The following is a 17,564-nucleotide window of genomic DNA, read 5'->3' as shown; positions in this document are numbered from 1 at the left end:
TTAACATTTATTTTTTTACCCATTCTCAAACACTAGAAACCTTCTTGTCTATATACACCAAAGCACTAAAAATCATCATTGCAAACTGTACATTCTTACTGATTTTCTTTCACTTTATTATTTTTTTGTTTGTGCTTTAGCCTGATTATGTGAATTCCGAAGACAGAATAACTTTCAACAAACGTTTTTTGTTAAATTTTATTAACTTTTATTAACTTCTTCTGTCAGTGTTTCCATGGGAAAATGAGATGAATTTTAAGTATTAAGGAGATGAGAATTGACATTAGGTGCCCTAAGTCAGTGGAGAAAACCCTTGAAAACCCAAAATGAAACCCTCCCGATCCAATCAATAGCCCGGTACTGACTACTTACAAGTTTTTGTATTCATCTGCCCCATAAGTTATGACTATGGTAACAAATATTCAATTTTTAGAAGCTGAGGTTCTTTTTTTTTTTTAAAACATTCATTTTAAATAGAAGTAATTAATTTAAAAGACCAACATGTCCAAGCATATAAAAGACTGCCTAATGATAGCAATTTCATTGTTAGTATCATTTCTCTATGGTACTGATCCATAGGGTTTGTGCGACATTTCCTTTTTGCATAGTAAGTAAAAGTTATCTGTTTTTCCTTTGACATGCAGTTACCTTAAGAAGCGTGGCAGGCTTCACATGGCTCCGCGCCCAGTGCAGTTTTTTCATGCAGCTCTCCGATTAACCGATAGGACAGACCACACATGGTGGTTCAGTATAATAAGTATTAAGGGGAGCAGTTATTGACATTACCAGGCATATATAATTAATTGTGTATGTGTGGGGCGATTTAAGGTGAACTCATAAAGCAGAAAAAGAAGCTACTGGCCAAATTGTTGGATGCTCTTTCTTCGTTTTTTTTTTTTTTTTTTTTTCATTAACGCGGCATAAAATGCCTGCAATACAACATGCGGAAACTTGAAAGAAAAAGCAGTTTAAATCCATGTCCATGTAAAACAATGTTGAGACCATGAGACCAAAATCTCATGTTTGTCTCAAAATGGAATGAGTTTTTTTCCCATGTTGAAGCGTGGTCAGGTGACCTAGTCCCCTTCAGACCTTAAGACAACTACAGGAGAGTCCCACAAGGCAATGATTCCATGATCAATGCGGCATATTCAATGTAGGCTCAGCTCTAGATTGCTCTTCTCTAGGAATATTTGCTCTCCAGTTTTTTTTTCCTTTGTTTTGAGTTAGTGACCCTCCACTGCCATGCAGCTGCCACAGCCAGGGATGGTCATGCCAAAATCAAGCCAGGAAGTCAGGAACAGGAACACACACCCATCCTAAACTGGGTAATGGTTCAAAGGTCAAGGAAGAGTAGAAAGGACTGGGACAGGCTTTGGGTACAAGACTTGAAAAATATTCTACTCATCTTTTTGTCTTCCTTCTCTTTTTTTTTTCCTTATGTTCAAGTAAAGCTAACTGGCTGTTAGCAGCAGGAGAGGGTACAGTCCAGCAGGTAGCTCACTTTCAGAATCCCAAGGGAAACCAGGCAAGGCTGAAGTCTCCGGTCCTTTATATGGCACTGGCGTTGGGGTCGTACCGTCTTTTTTTGACGTTTCTTGGTGGCGTGGCCAAACGCAGAGGGAACAGAAGGTACAGGAGTTAGTGTAGGCAATGCCAGAAACATCAAATTTACACCAAAACATCTCTTTTTGAACACTGAACTTAACCACTGAACCCGAGCAACCCAGCAATCACCATATAAAAGCAACCGCATATGAGCGAATACTTGTGGTCAGCTTGATAAATAAAATTGCATGCTTTGATCTTAAATTTTAAGAATTAACACACACTGCTGTCTCATGTATTCCAGAATATTATTCCTGTGAATATTAAATGTGACACTGTTTGACATTGTTGGGTTGCATGGGGTAACAGTGGCCCTCCTGTGAAGTTGGAGGAGACATAGAAGTGTCCCTCCTACTGAGTGTGAGTGTGCATTAGAAAGACAAAGAAGGAAATGGAAAAACAACGTTACCTCCTGTGAGAGAACAGTGACAAACACAAAAAAGGGACTAAACAGTCTACAACACTGAGGGTCAGAACAGGATGTTCACACCCACAACATGAACGACGACGAACAATACCACCAGCGACAACAAGAAAGGCAACAAGAGTCACAACGACAGAGGGAGGTTTGACACAATCTCCCTGTAGCATGGCGTGATGTGGGGCATCCCAGCAGTTTAACATGCACCTGTCCACATAGAGGTTAGGCGGGAGACGCCACTATCGCTGAGTGTGGGGGGACAGAGGAGGAGGTTCGGGGGAAGCATGCAGGTGCGGTGCAGCGCGTATCTGTACCAGGTCTCAGTGAAGCAGGCAGTAAAGGCAGCAGTGTCGGGCGGGTCCGGGTGGGGGCGTGAGGGGTCTTGCTCTGTTCTAGGTTTTCGAGGGGGGGCCAGGGCCTTCCACGAGGTTAGAGAGAGGCGTAGCGGCCAGCCATGGTACAAAGGCTGCCTACGACACAACCTCCACCCCTCTTCGCTCATACTTTCACCCTTTCAGACAACGGAAGGGGAAGGGATTGAAAGAGAGGTCACGGCGAGGAGAGCGGGTCAGAAAGTGGTCATCCCACCCCAATTCCCCCCAAAAAAATCAAAACCCGACCCCTAAAAACCAACCTCCCCTACCCCAAGAACCCTGGAAAACCGTCCCCTCCCGCCCAGCGAGGTGAGCTTGGCCTTTGTGCAATGCTCTTATACACAGCATCCTGTTGTAGCTCTGCCTTGTAGGTGCCAGTCCACATGCACAAACCCTATGTGGTCAAGATGCCATGTGCAGACCAGCATGCTGAAGTGAGCTAAATCCCCCTAGACTGCTGTACAAATCCCAAAGTTAGCTAAATATTCAGCCTATTACCTGTATTGCACTTCCTGTCAAATTCTTTCATAATTAACATATTTTATGAACTTAAATGTCTACATTTAACACATTTTAAAAAATGCAAAAAAAAGGCACTTGCTTAAGCATTACAAATCCAGTTAAAAATCCAGTGCGACAGCTTTATCAAATGAACATTTTGTTTTATATGCTATGGACTGGATTAAAAGGAATTATAAATTTCACACATCTTGTTTACGATTGAGAAAACTGCACTCAAATTTGCTGATCGTTAAATAACATCTTCCTCTTTGTTCCCATCAACTTATCTTTTCAATAGCATCAGAATTCATAACTGTTATTTTATCATTTTGCACGCATGCATCTCAAGCGTCGGGCCAGTTTTCTGGAGGTTCTGCTACAGTCTACAGAGGCTTAGCCGATCCCAAAACTTTCTGTATGAATAAATTAGAAACAGCTTGGATTGATTAACTGTGTAATTTACCTTTATTACAGGTATTATTAATCATGAATTCATTTATTTGAAATATATATATACATATATATATACTATATGATTGCTAAAAAGGCATGTAAAATTTATATATTTTACGGAAGATATGTGATTTACGGTAATTCACCAAACCGAAGTAAACTTTTAGCAGATTACAGATTACTGTTAGCTAGTTATTGATTACGAGACATATTGATTATAATAATGAAGATGAACATAATTTCAGATAATATGGCACATCACTTTTAGCCCACATCTTCATAAATGGGACCTAAAATGCCACTCTTGCATGTTATGCTATGTAAGAATCTGTAGCAGAAGCTCAGGCCCTGATGTATGTGTGCTGCTGCTATGTGTGTGCATGTGTGTTTTCGTGTGTGTTAGCCTGAACCAGGCAGGCAGGCAGTAAGAAGCATGCGGTGTGACTCTTACTTAAATCCCCATCCCGTCCCCCCCAGCACTATGGCTGCCATCAGGATGGCCCCCGCGATGGAGCCTATGATAAGGTTGGTGGCGCTAGGACCTGCAGAGGGGCATGATGGGAGAGAGACATGATGTAAGCTGTGTAGGGCAGTACACACAGCACGCAGGCTTTTACACATGAAATGCAAGAGGATGTCATATTCTCCATCGCCAGCTCCGTTGCATTAGCTGCTGCAGCACTAGGTGTTAGAGAGCCTTGGTAAGAATCTCAGTGTGTCTTGGATGGTAATCAGGACGATACAAATTGCAGTGTATATATGAGATCATGGGAGTAATTAAACAAAAACTTATCACTGGTATATACAATAGCATGTTGATGTTGGTGGTTGGGGTGTGGCACAAGTTTGTGAAGTAATAAACCATTAGAAATCCACAAAGTAACAGCTAAAGCCACCATGACTTAGTGACTTAGACATATTAACAGTGCCTGGGGGTTTGATAAGACTACGCTCACATACATATACACATATATACATAGACACAACCTGAGCAAATAACACACAGACACACTAATAAGGAACTTATAGTCTTATTTTTGTTATGCTGTAAAGGTTAAAATATGGCGCAAGATTGCTGCTGGTATAAACTGCTTAGCAGGGCCAAGCCCTCCCTCTTCTTCAAAGAGTAAATACATAAAAATTAAGGTAAATCCATCCATCCACATCTTCGTATTTGCTGTTAAGAAATGGCTTAAAATATATATATTTTTTTACTTTTATGGAACCAAGAACTACAGCATCAGCAATAACAGTAATTTAAAAACAAACAAAAAAAAAGACACAGAATGGTATGAAGTAGATGCTGTGGCTAATTTTGTTCTAGCCCAGACTATAGATTCATCCCAGTTGTTGACAGTTATATCAAGTGATTACGCTTGACGAAACACATTCTAGGTTTTGTGTGCACTGGGGCTAATTTTTTCAAGCTTGCTTAACTGATATATCATCAGCAATGATTGACAAAGCGCACATGAAATACAATAGCGGATGTAACAAACATGAATAAGGTGGGTTATTTTGCCGAAACGAGTTTGAACGGAAGAGCTGGCTAACAGCATGCATAGTATTCTATTTACTACAAATGCTTGCTATAAGGAAGTGACACCATGATTAAAGGACTTGAAACACTTGTGCCTATCTGTCTTTCAATGAGTGTGTATTCCTTTTTGTTTAATCCCTATGATGAGACCCCATGCTGTAAGCCTCAACCCTAATGGTTTCATAATACTAACTGTTACTGATTCTTATAGAATTTAGTAGAAGTAGTAGAATCATACACATACAGAAATACACACACACACACACACACACACGCACATGTGCACAGTTTGAGCAACAGACACACAAACACACTCACAAACGCCATAACACTTTTGCACTCTCTTGAGCTGAGCTGCTTACAGAGTACCTCAGTACATAACTATGCTTGACAATTTAAAATTCTGCATCTTCCTACTCTTTTGCTTATTTCTATACATTGCTGTTTATCCTCCTTTCTTATATTTTCTTTTCTGTGTGTAAATGCCCCACATGGACCAGAAAGGAGAGCACTGCAACACTGCATCACACAGAGTAATAATGATAATATCCAAAGTGATTACAGTCACGGAAAAAGGGAGAAAATGATATTTACTGATCGATCCAGCAGGTTACACAACACCGATCAATCACATGGCACAGGCACAACAACCACGATGGACAAAAGCCACTGGGAAGAAAACACACAGACACGCAAACAAGGGATCACAAGACCTCCCGCTCGTTGGGGGAGTGGCATTGAAAGGGATAAGAAGTGCTTACTCTATTCCCCACCCAGTGCCTCCAAAAATCACCCCCAGGGCCAGAATGGTCCCTGCCACTGCCCCTATCAGCCTGTTAGTGGCCACGCTCACTGCGCAGAGGAAATAGGGGGGATTCAGAAGAGAAAATGTAAGTTAAATCCCCAAGCTAAGAATGCATATGCATATAGGGAAGCCCAGTTTGAAGAAGTGATTTGTATGTGGTTGAGGGTCTATATTTGGGTATCACTGCAATTAACGTGTTATTGCTGTGTGTGTGCAACGGAAATAAGGCTAGGAGGCATCACGAACCCTTGGGACCCTCGTCTTCAACGGCGGGTGGTTCTTTCGGCGGGTCGTGCATGCTGCAGTCTGTCCCAGCCCAGGTGGCGTCGCAGGTGCATGTGGCTTCATTATTGCACACCTGAGAATAAAGGATAAATACAGCAAAAACGATCCTTCATTCACAACACAGATGGAATAAAGATGGACAAGAATTTGTGGTGAAACCTAAGCAACAGACAGCCTCACTGTCTGCCCCATGCTTCAGACTCATATCAAATATCCACGACATCAATATAGCAGCTGTTTAGAGCTTCAGTGATGCAAGATCCATTCAACAGAGCCCATTAACATTAAAACCATGTTAGAAATAACAGTGTGGGCTCTCTCTGGTGCACATCATAATGCATTCATTAACATTAATGCAGCTATAATTGCACCTGATTCAGCTGAAGAGAGCTCAATGGGTTAGCAAGGTTGGAGCTAATTCAGCAATTTGTTTCAGCAAACACAGAAAATAAAACAAAATTTTATTTCTACTTAAAGAGATTATTAGAGGGATGTTCCAAGAATCAGAATTAGAAAACTGAAACTAGAAACATGTCACTGTGGTCTACAGTTAGATTAGCAAAGTTGTTAGAGTAGACCATTGGACCTTCGTTTCTTGCTTTGTTTAGCATATTTCCTGCTTTAAGCCACGATTCAGCAGCTAACTAAGAACACTCTCAAAGTTAATAAGACAAAATGTCATATTAACAAGACCCCAGAAAGCTCTGTCCTGAAGACTCTCGTGTGGTGAAAAACTTACTGACTGTTACAAAGTGCTGACACTGGAGACTCCTTCCATAAATATCTCCTTACGGAAAGCTTCACCATATCAAAGATTAGACGTTTTTTCTTTGCTGAACAACAAGAAGTTTTTAAATTTCTTTATCATTAGTCTTAGTCAAGAAAATTATTCAGTTTAGTGTGACTTACTTGTTACAGGAGAAACATTAATGTATTAGATCGAATGCATTAATATAAACATGTGATTTGAATTACATCTAGTACTATTGTCAGAGCTGCTGTTATAGAAAATTAACCATCTTCTGACCAAACAGATTCAAGTATTCAATAGCAGTGTGGTATGAATAAGAGAAGTTCCCCAGGACTATGACTGAAAGAAGTGTATTACAGGCATGTTAAATTTTGTGACTCACTCCATGTGTAGAGCACACGCGTCCGTTGGGTCCGGAAGGACAGGCTGTAAGGTTGAGGGAGGAGATAGGCACACACTTCCTCTCAAGGCACATCATGGAGGGGCCACATGGTGTCCCGTCCTCCACGTAACCCAAATCAGTGTCATCATCCAAGAGTACACGGCCACCACTGAAGGTGTGGAGGGAGAGAGATGAATCCAAACAGAAATGAGAAGGAATAAACTGAAGAACATGAGATAACATGTGAGCCTTCTTATATGTCATGAGTCTTAGCTTTAGAAGCACTGGGTTTGAAAACACAATCCTGAAACGCTCTTTATACTGTGTAATACATCTGTTTGCTTTGAACTGTTCAACACATCTAAACGATTTTCACTGTTATTATTACCATTATCTAATATTGTTAATTAATGAATTTGACAATTCATTAATTCAAGCAGGAAATCTTATAAAGCTGCAGGAAATTTCACCAAGAAATAGCCTTCCTGGGCCGTCATTTCTTAGCATAGCTTAGAAAAAGGTCTAAATTTGTTCTTACACATAAAATATACACAGTAAAATTAGGAATCATCAGTTTTGTGCAGCAGCTTATATGCACTGTAAACATATGCATAAGTGTATGTAATGAAGCTTAATAAATAATTACTCTAATATACTAGCTGTGTGAATGCATGTGACTTATTATTTAAATGGTGGTTATGATATACAAATAGATGTTTAGAGGACTTATAGACCATAGAAAAATATGCAAAGGGAATTTTTTTTAAGCAGATTGTTTCACAAAATATATGAATCACATGCCCCCTGGTCCAGCAGGGAAGAGTGTTTAATTCTGACAAATGTGCTTAGTAAATCAGTTCAAGGAGTTTGTGAGTAGCCATTTAAAAACATATGGTAGCTGGCTTCATGTCTCATGGTGGAAGCATGTGCTATATTATCCTCACCCTTCTAGGTTGACTAGCCATGGTGTGATAGAGGATACTGCTGAGATTGCTGTTTGCTAGGGTCATTCTGACTGACAGAGTCTTGTAAGAGACTTGCGGAGTTTAGTTTCTAATACACCTGGAGTCAATATAATCCATGCTGAAGCCCTCAATCAGACCTACTATACAGTGCATTTTTTCCACATTTTTTATGTTGCAGCCTTATGCTAAAATGCTTTATATTATTTCTTATCACATTACTCTACACTCTATACCCCATAATGACAAAGAAAAAAACAGATTTTGATAATTTTGCAAATTTATTAAAAAGAAAAAACTGAAATATCACATTGACATAAGTATTCAGTCCCCTAACCCAGCAGTTAGTTGAAGCACCTTTGGCAGCAATTACAAGTCTTTTTGGGTATGATGCGACAATCATACCCCCCCCCCCCCCCCCCCCCCCCCCCCTGTTAGACCTTATATGTACAGGTGTGTGCCTTTCCAAATCAAGTCCAATCAATTGAATTTGCCACAGATGGACTCCAGTCAAAGTGTAGAAGCATCTCAAAGATGATCCAGAGAAATGGGATGCACCTGAGCTAAATTTCAAGTGTCATAGCAAAGGGACTGAATACTTAGGTCAATATTTCATTTTTTTCTTTTTAATGAATTTGCACAAATTTATCACAAATCTGGTGTCATTATGGGGTATGGAGTGTAGAGTGACGTGAAAAAAAAATTATTTTAGCATAAGACTGCAACATAAGAAAATGTGAAAAAATTAGGGGATCTGAATACATTCTGAATACACTATATAAACTAGGGTAGATTAGAACAGCATCATTCACCTCAAAGAACTGTTATATATTGGAAAGCATTTTTATTTTTTGAGACACACAGCAGTACAGACCTGCAGTCTACCAGTCGTCCCTGATGGTTGAAAGTGGTGGGGGTGATGTCGCCTTTCAGTGTCCCAATCCTGGGGTTTCTACCAATGTTGGTGCATAGCAGGTACCCACAGAACACATCACTGCAGATGGAGATGATTCAAAGCATATTTTTATACACATACACGTCAAGATTGTCGAAGAAGCTCAACATGCAAAATCAACAGTTAATGACAGTTAAATGTCTCGATTACTGTTTACTGCAGGGGATCCACTTCTCTCCATCTTTCCCACAATTTCCTTTCTCCGTCCCCTCAGTGTTCAGCTTTTCATAGCAGTGCTTCTCTGAGCCTCCTGCCTCTGAGAGAGAAAAACAGAACGCATTATATTCCAGTGGCTTGGTCAGTATTTTCATTTAACTCTGACTGCATTTTATATTTTGGTCTGTTTTTCCCTAACTCACTTGCACCCCAGATGTATTTGCACTGGCTGTCTCTGGTCTTGCATTCACCCCCATAACAGCGGCCCTGGAGCAGCAAAAGGTGCAGCAAAAAGCAACAGCTCTGGTGAAAAGCTTAAAGCACATGTGTGAAGAACAGCATGACTGCAAACACCTGTATCATTCTGTAAATGGCAACATATTTTAAAGAAAGATGGACTCTGAGAACTCTAAAGACTATACACTTCACCTGGTTGAGCTGACAGGGGTACCCGTCCTGCTTGTGTAGGTTGGGAGGACACTGCGGGACAAAAGACATCTTTAGTTACATTCATTAGTTTCCCTAAGCATTAAGCTTGGAGAAAACATAAGCAGGAATGGATGTGCATGCTTGAGATTTGTTTGAGTGACTGTGCAAGTACTAACCTGTCCTGAATCTCCTGAACAAGACTCTGAAATATCACAGTCATTCACAGAGTAGCGGCAGCCATAGCCCCGTGGAAGGAACTGTTCAAAAGAAAAGAAGAGGATAGAGATAAGAGAAAAAGTTTTGAGTGTTGCCGGGAGAACATTACCTTTTTAAAATGGCAATTTTTTTATTTATGCTTGCTCAGCTATAAGACTAAGAATGGCAAAGGATGAAGAACGCGTGCTTTTCCATTATCTATTTTTAAAGCAGATGTTAGCTGAAGACAGCTGTTTAAAAACTCAAAATCCAGACAAACACAGCCGCTTCATCATTCGTTGTTTCCTCCTAATGCCTAAGAATGCCTCAACAGTTTCCTGTTTACAGAAGCTTGGGAGCTATAGAGACATGAGTTTGTCCATTAAGGTATTTTATTAATAGATGACAGAATGTGAGGAAAACAGTGCACATATTACAAACTTGTGCATGCATTTGTCAAGTGGTACAAAAGTTTCTGGACCCCATTGCCAAAACTAATAAAAACCTACTAATTATTTGCATGTGTACTGCTTATGATCAGTGTAAACCTCATGTAAATGTTAATTTGCTTGTTATTGGAAAAGGAAGCTCTACTGAGACTGGTGTTTCATTTTTCAGAGGGGCCCAAGAGATAACAATAAAATTCTCTGTCAAAAAAGAAGCAAAAAAAAAAAAAATAAACAATTAAGAGATTACAACTGCAAGGAAAACATTACCCAGGGAAATGATAATAAATAACAGAATCCATAAGATTATATAAAGCATACATAAGTAAGGAATAAAACACGATGGGGCATGCTGTTACTGGAAAATAATCACAGAGGGGTGATGTGATGTGTGACTCTATTACAACCCTGAAGTAACAGCATGTCCTGAAATGTTTTCCTGCTCTTATACCTTTGTTAATGATTACAATTAAAAATTAATTAAAGAACCATATGTTGTACTTTTATTTATAGTTATATTAATGTTGTGAAGCATCCTTGAGACAAGCTAGTTTCTGTTATAAGAGATCAAATAAAATGTAAAAAACAAAACAAAACAAACAAAAAAACACTTTCCCAAGGGGAAATTAGAAGGGGAAATTATCACTTATGTTAAAGCAGCTATAAACAGTCTTTCCCTCTCCATTTTTAAAAAAAAATTTTATTAGGCTTAGCTTATGTAGAGCATTCTCCATACAAGTTCTTTTAAATGAGTTGCTGCTATAGAAACAATAACGTATTAATATTATATAGCTGCGATTTGAATTACAGCCGACATTATTGTCAAAGCTACTGTTATAGAAAATTTATCCACACCTTCTGACCAAGCAGACAAAAACACAACAGATCACTGAACTGAATTTAAAAAAAAAATTGTTAGAAGTAGCTTAAAATGACTGGCTCTTTCCAGACGATGAAGCTTCAGTATGCTCTATAAGTTACATTTAAGGTAAATTCCCCAGGTTGCTGGAACTTATAGGTTTATTCAATTTCAGCAGGCACCACATTTATTTCTGTAATTCAATAAGAAGCATAAATAAGACCTGGATGCTTTTAGAGTTTCTTCCTACAACCCCCCTCACCATTAAGAGAACGAAGCCCAGGAAGTGCTGAGCTCTTACCAGACAGGTGCTGTTGCAGCACGGCCCATCACTGCAGTGAGCACCATTAGACAGAGAGCACTTCTTACAGCAGTCTTTATAGCACTCCTGCTCCAGAAAAAGCACACACACATGCAATCACGCTGCATTCTTACAACGTTCATACATTTTTTATGTTATTAATACTGGACTAGAAGACCGTGCTTTGACAGGAGTGACACTAATGCAGATTCATATGTTCTGCTATTGCAACAATAAGTGGTAATAATGGTGTATATTAACTCACCATCCTGGTTCCACAGTCACACTCCTCTCCCACCTCTACATACCCATTGCCACATTCTGTAGCCTCAAAGAGCTGCCAACACACACAACATTATCTTTGACTTACAGTATGGACGATGTGATTATTCATGATGGTTAGAAAGAATTATTTGATCTGTATGATCTGCAGTGTGTCTGGGGGAAGACATGGTGTTTGGGATCACCTTGTTGGGTCTGTTGAAAAGACAGGAAGCTCCTCCCTTGAGCAGGAAGTTCTTAAAGTCTGTGATACTGCATTTTGAGAACCTGCGAGGATGCTGCACTCTGAAATGAAAGTAAAAGTAATTTTACTATTGCTACACTTGCAGTAAAATAGATCATATTTTGACCACAGTTATGGCAGAAGTACAAGGCTTAAACTTTCATTAGTGTGCGTGTTGTGTACGTGTGTGTGTGTGTGTGTGTATACCCAGTATCCTCCATTATGCATCCCACCCAGGAATCCATGCAACCGCACTCCTCTGGACAAGCACAAAACAGACAGAACATTCAGCTCAAATCAAAGCCGTATACCGCCTTGAGGTGTGTTAAAAAAGAATTGTGGAGTATGACACAGTTTCAGACATACTTCTCCTGCTAACAGGGTCCCACTGGATGCCCAGATTCTGTGCCAGGCTCTGGGAGAGAGAGGCAGCCATCGTCCATGTGCTGCCAAACTGACAGACAAAGAAAGAAAGAGAGACGGAAAAACTGAGATAGACAGGCTTGTAGCATGATGACTTATGTTCTATTAAAGCAAATCTTTCACTAGAGCTGATTTGAACATATTCACGTATAAGCCTCACCTCGTTAACCCCTACTCCTCTTCCGATAGAACATACTCCTCCGATGTAGGCCATGCTGCTGCGGCCGTAATGAAATGTGACATTCCTGCAATGCCAACAATATTTTTCTTTACTATAGCTCCCAAACGAATGGAAATAAAAAATGACATTCCAATAGAAAGGAAATTGATTCTCTTTGCTAAATATTAAAAATTGAAAAAAATGCACAACCTTACAAGACTTCTTCCTCAGTATACTTAGTACTTGTTACTTATTTGCACACGTTTTGGGACTGTGGTGTGATTAGCAATTTTGGGACTATGTATTATTTACACTATCTGATTGAAACTCCTATTGACAAGAACCCTTACCTGTTTAACTGCTGCAGAAAAGGTTATTTTACACAACTGAATTAATCTACAGTCACAATTGTGATGACATTGGATGCTGTACTCGAGATGACCTTGAGTATAAGAAAAGCCCTATATACAAAAGAACCATTGTTTGAATATGGATCTATCAGTCCCCACTGCACACTCACGTGAACAGGTGAACAGCATCTGCGTTGACGCCGATGTTCTGCTGCCGGTACTTGGAGAAATCTTTCAGCATGTCCAGAGGCTTGACACTGAGAGGAATCCTGTCCCTATCTGTCCAGATCTCAACGGCAACCAACACCACACGCGTGTTAAGCTGTTCCTTAAATATCTGAGGGTATGGCAAATAATAGAAGACATCAGAGGATCAAATGGATAAAATACAATACATAATAGATAATATATGTTTGGGATTGGTATTACGATAAAAGACCATGCTGCAGCATTGGTGCAATAATAATATGAACTTACAGCGTCTACAAGGTTCACCACTGATTTGGCAAAGTTCCTCGTATGCTTTTTGCTTTTATGTCTCTTAAACTGGAAAATTAAAACATTTTGTAAATATTACACAAAACCGTGGGGATTACCATTATGCTTGTTTATTTGTTATATAATATTGTTATTATTTATTTGTTATATTGTGCCCTCTTGTGACCAACAGCTATATTACAGATCAGAGCAGGTGAATTATACAGTATAGAATATATATAATATATTATATAATATATAATGTATGTAATACAGTATAGAGTATATATATACAAAAAAAACCTTTTTACAGTTTATATAAACTAACCGTGTTGTGGTCGCTGACTATCATGATCTCCAGGTACTTGATCTCATCGAACACCTTCTGTGGTACCTAAAAGATAAATTTAAGAATAACTACAAAGTATATAAACTCTGAGAAAATCCAAGATATCCAAGAGAAAAAATCCAAAAGAATGCAATATGGGTTCTCACCGCTCGTTTCCTGCGCCGCCTGAGCCAAGGCATGTCGGACAAGATCTGTTCTTCCTCCTCCTCATCCTCCCCCTGGTCCTCAGAAGCTGAAATAGAGAAAGACATAGACAGATGGAGAGGTGTAACCATGGAAACCAGGCCAAGAACCATGTAACTCACCAGGAATCTGGAAAAAAAAAAAAAAAAAAAAGTAATAATTAAAAAATTATGACAGCGCACTCATACCTAAATCAGCAGGGTCGCGGCCCATACGGAGTGACGATGTCCGATGCAAGGTGTGGGGCCTCGGCCCCGTGCCCTGTAGGTCAAAGTTCAGATTATGCAGACTGAAATTTGCAAAATTTAGTCATGCAGAGCACAATTTTGCAAATGGAAAAATGCAAACTGTGATTTTTTACCGGAGGTTGAGTCTGGTTCAGGGGCGCGATGAGGTAGACAAACACTCCATCATCAAACATTCCACTGTGTGAAAGGAACAGGAAGAAAAATTATTAACGGTCAGCAAAAACAAGAGGAATAATTTCACATGTTTGTAATACAAAATATCATAATTGCTATCATAGCACATGTCGGCCCTCTCCGTCTGCCTCACTCTGTGATCCACCACCACACACCAACATGATGACATTCAACGCCTTTCATGAGCCCCACCTGCCATCTGGCCTCACAGCGGGTCTCCAAACACACACGCAAGCATTAGGGAGGTTTGTGTGTACACACACATACACACACACAAACATGAAGGACTGACACTGTGTCTTACTGGAGCCCGTTGCAAGTAGACAGAGCCACATGAGAGGCCTCTTTCCCTCTCACTTTACCATGGTAGTAGCAGTGCTCACCTCCCTAAAACCACATAGACACACAATTTAATATCACATTTTTCTGAAAGGATGTGTTACTGGGCTATATGTGGATTTTACCTTTGAGAAAACTGGTTTGTCTTTTTCATAGTGGATCTCAACATAATTGGAGGACAGCAGATCACTAAAAAAAAAAAAATAAAGCAATGAATTAATCAGCATACTATACCAATACTATAATAAACTATTGAATAATTGATTGCATTTCTATTGCACCCTACCAGGCTATAACTGATGCCCAGACTAATGCAGGTTATCAATCTATTTTGGTTCACGTTACATATTAAAACTCAGACACTGCAATGAGTCACTGCGGTTATATGCACACAGACGCACACCCACTCACCACCCACAAGAAACAGACACATATCTGACTCCCTTAGCACTCTTTTCAATCCCAGAGGTTTCGTTTGTTAAGTGTTCACTGGGAGAACACACTCTGCAGTCTATGTTGTACTAACTGCAGCTCCTTCGAGACAGTGCTATGTGACTGACATTACTGAATGCCTAAGAATTCACCCTCTCTTTGTACACACAGAAAATAAACACATCACTACACCTACTTGTTTAGCGCAAGATCCAGAGTAAAAGTAGAACCAAAGGCATCCAGCTGGAAGCTTGCCTGTGCCAAGTGGATGGTCTGCAGGAGTTTATTAGAAAAAACAGACTTTTTTTAAACCACATAGTGGCATATATGCAGTGTTCTTTTAAGCCTTGACATGAACATCAATAAAAGATTGCGTGTGCATTATAATTGAAAGCATTTAAAAAAGGATAACAGAGCAAACAGTTACTATATAAAACTCTCATTATTGAACATAACTTAAAGAAGCAGAAAAAACACTCAAATTACGCAGCAGTGCTGTTTTGTTCTGAAATGCTGCACTGGCAGCCTGAGGCAGGATGTGTGCACTGCAAGCAAGCCCTTCACCTCTCTATAGGGGTAAAACAAACTGCAACTTTTGCAAAAAAAAAAAAAAAAAAAAAAAAGCTTGAGTCCACGCACCAGGCTTGATGATGTACACAATGCACCACTCTCAGCAGCTGCCGAGAAAGAGGGAGGGAGGAAAGGGGGAGGTGGACTTGCAGTTTTTGCCTCACAACAATAAAGTGCTCAGTCAGCATTCCATCACACTCTTGGACATGCACACTCAAACATATACACTCAAACATATACACTCACACAAACATCTGCATTCAGATTCAAAAACTCTTTAATCCGGCCCAACCTATCAGATCGCCAATCCAAACTGAATTACATACACTCTCACAGCCAGGGGTGCCGTAAAGGAGAGGGAGATGCACAGCGACTCCTCTGAATCAAAACTGTCCAGGATGTGAGTTGGGATGGAGGTATGCAAAATTCCTCCTGGCACCCCTGCTCACCCATCCCTGATCCTACAACTGGGTCTAACTCACCTGGCCTTCAGTGGCCTGGTTTCGTGCGCGAGTGTCCAAGTCATGGTATGCGCTCTCCGCTTCCTCATTCACGTAGTAGACCAAGCGTGAGGGGTACGTGATGGCCACCTCCTTGTCCTGTCTGCTTGTAGCGTTCCCATTGCTCTTAGTCTCCGGTGCTGTCGTCGCATCTTGCCACAGTGTCGCAGACCCTCTCTCATCGACAACCTCATTCTCCACGGAAACTGCAGGACCAACATGCCATTACTTCTGAGTGGAAACCCCTCAGTTATATATGAACATGGCCTACAAAGGCAGCACTGAGCGCAAGAAAATGTGCTATTGCCCTGAGTGAAACATGAATCACAGAGCAACAGAATTCCGAAAAGAAACCCCAAGTGACTATAATTAATTTAGAAAAATTCAGCGTCTCTCAGATTTTTCCACTTCTCTAGTAATATAGTGATAGCTGATGTAGGTTACATAGTTATATAGTACAGGTTACACAACAGAACACAGTTGTGTGTTTAATATGAGTGCACAATATAAGATGACCATATCAGGATTCTTTAGCAAGCACTGGGATTGTAGATGTACATCAAAGATCCATTGCTTTTACACTCATGTTGCAGAGGCCTGCTAAATATCCATGTTTTACTTACAGACTGGCTAATTCAAGCGCATTGGCTATAAACCCAAGTAAGTAGACTGGTAATGGAGGTTTATTCCCAACACAGAAGCCCGTTTACTGTCAGGATGAGGAGGATATCCTGCCGCGACGCAGGCATTTCCAATACATTGCAGTCAAACACGCAAGCGCACCTAATTATAAGCCTTGAGTGGAAATATGAATCATAAGACATATGTTGTCATATTTAATGCAGGTGGACGGTACGTACCCAGGGAAGCGGAGGAAAACGAAGGCAGCAGTGCAATTAAGACGCTAGCGAGCAGACTCGGATGGAATATCAGACGCATGATTCATATTTGAAGACATTAAAAAAAATGACATCAGCGCATCAGATCGCAACGAAGATCCTGGTCCATGGTCGCGCGAGCCATGCAAACGGGAAGAATAAGAGGGAAATTAAAGGATGGCGGGATGGATAGTAGCGCGGACGACAGGAAAGCTGCGGGAAAGAAGGTAGTAAGGCTGGAAGGCGGTGGCCAAGCAGCGCATACATCAGGAGACACACTGCGCATGCGCAATGCATCCAGCTCTCTACCCAACATCTGCTGCTGCGTTGAACACCATTGGCGCACAGAGACACCCTCTTCTCTAATCACAGGGCACACACTGTAATATTTCTGGACCCAAGAAGTAGGCTATTAGGTGAAAGGCTACCTGGCAATCACATTTAGGCCTGTCACTTTCATATTATTTCACAATTCATATTATTCGGAGACATCATGATGGGGAGGAAATAATATCCACACCAATACCAATACTGAATAAGGGCATTTCATTCA

General features: G+C 40.3%; 1 protein-coding gene across 5 annotated transcripts; it reads right to left on the bottom strand.

Annotated features, from left to right (window-relative positions):
- Positions 1-184: 184 nt before the first annotated feature.
- Positions 185-17,525, bottom strand: adam23a (ADAM metallopeptidase domain 23a). Of its 5 annotated transcripts, XR_003403829.3 has the most exons (27): positions 16,994-17,525; positions 16,116-16,339; positions 15,260-15,336; positions 14,757-14,820; positions 14,597-14,679; positions 14,232-14,295; positions 14,059-14,131; positions 13,834-13,919; positions 13,667-13,732; positions 13,339-13,407; positions 13,032-13,198; positions 12,512-12,596; positions 12,295-12,382; positions 12,136-12,187; positions 11,891-11,990; positions 11,689-11,760; positions 11,424-11,510; positions 9,799-9,879; positions 9,623-9,673; positions 9,397-9,460; positions 9,188-9,293; positions 8,957-9,076; positions 7,121-7,289; positions 5,949-6,060; positions 3,809-3,899; positions 2,344-2,540; positions 1,466-1,597 (listed from the first exon to the last, which is right to left on the bottom strand). XR_003403829.3 is itself a non-coding variant. In XM_026933203.3 (26 exons), the coding sequence occupies exons 1-26, from the start codon at positions 17,070-17,072 to the stop codon at positions 1,552-1,554; spliced, it is 2,376 nt and encodes a 791-aa protein (XP_026789004.3). In that variant the 5' UTR covers positions 17,073-17,525; the 3' UTR covers positions 185-1,551. The 5 variants fall into 5 exon arrangements, 4 of the variants coding, with proteins under 4 accessions (XP_026789004.3, XP_026789003.3, XP_053087146.1 ...); XM_026933203.3 differs by lacking the exons at positions 2,344-2,540; positions 3,809-3,899 and adding an exon at positions 5,659-5,749 and having other exon boundaries at positions 185-1,597; XM_026933202.3 differs by lacking the exon at positions 2,344-2,540 and having other exon boundaries at positions 185-1,597.
- Between the last annotated feature and the right edge of the window lie 39 nt (positions 17,526-17,564).

Source organism: Pangasianodon hypophthalmus, chromosome 2 (genome assembly GCF_027358585.1).
Source record: "Pangasianodon hypophthalmus isolate fPanHyp1 chromosome 2, fPanHyp1.pri, whole genome shotgun sequence".
Lineage (NCBI taxonomy): Eukaryota > Metazoa > Chordata > Actinopteri > Siluriformes > Pangasiidae > Pangasianodon > Pangasianodon hypophthalmus.
Note: the sequence above shows the minus strand (reverse complement) of the source record. Positions and strands in the feature narration are given on the sequence as shown.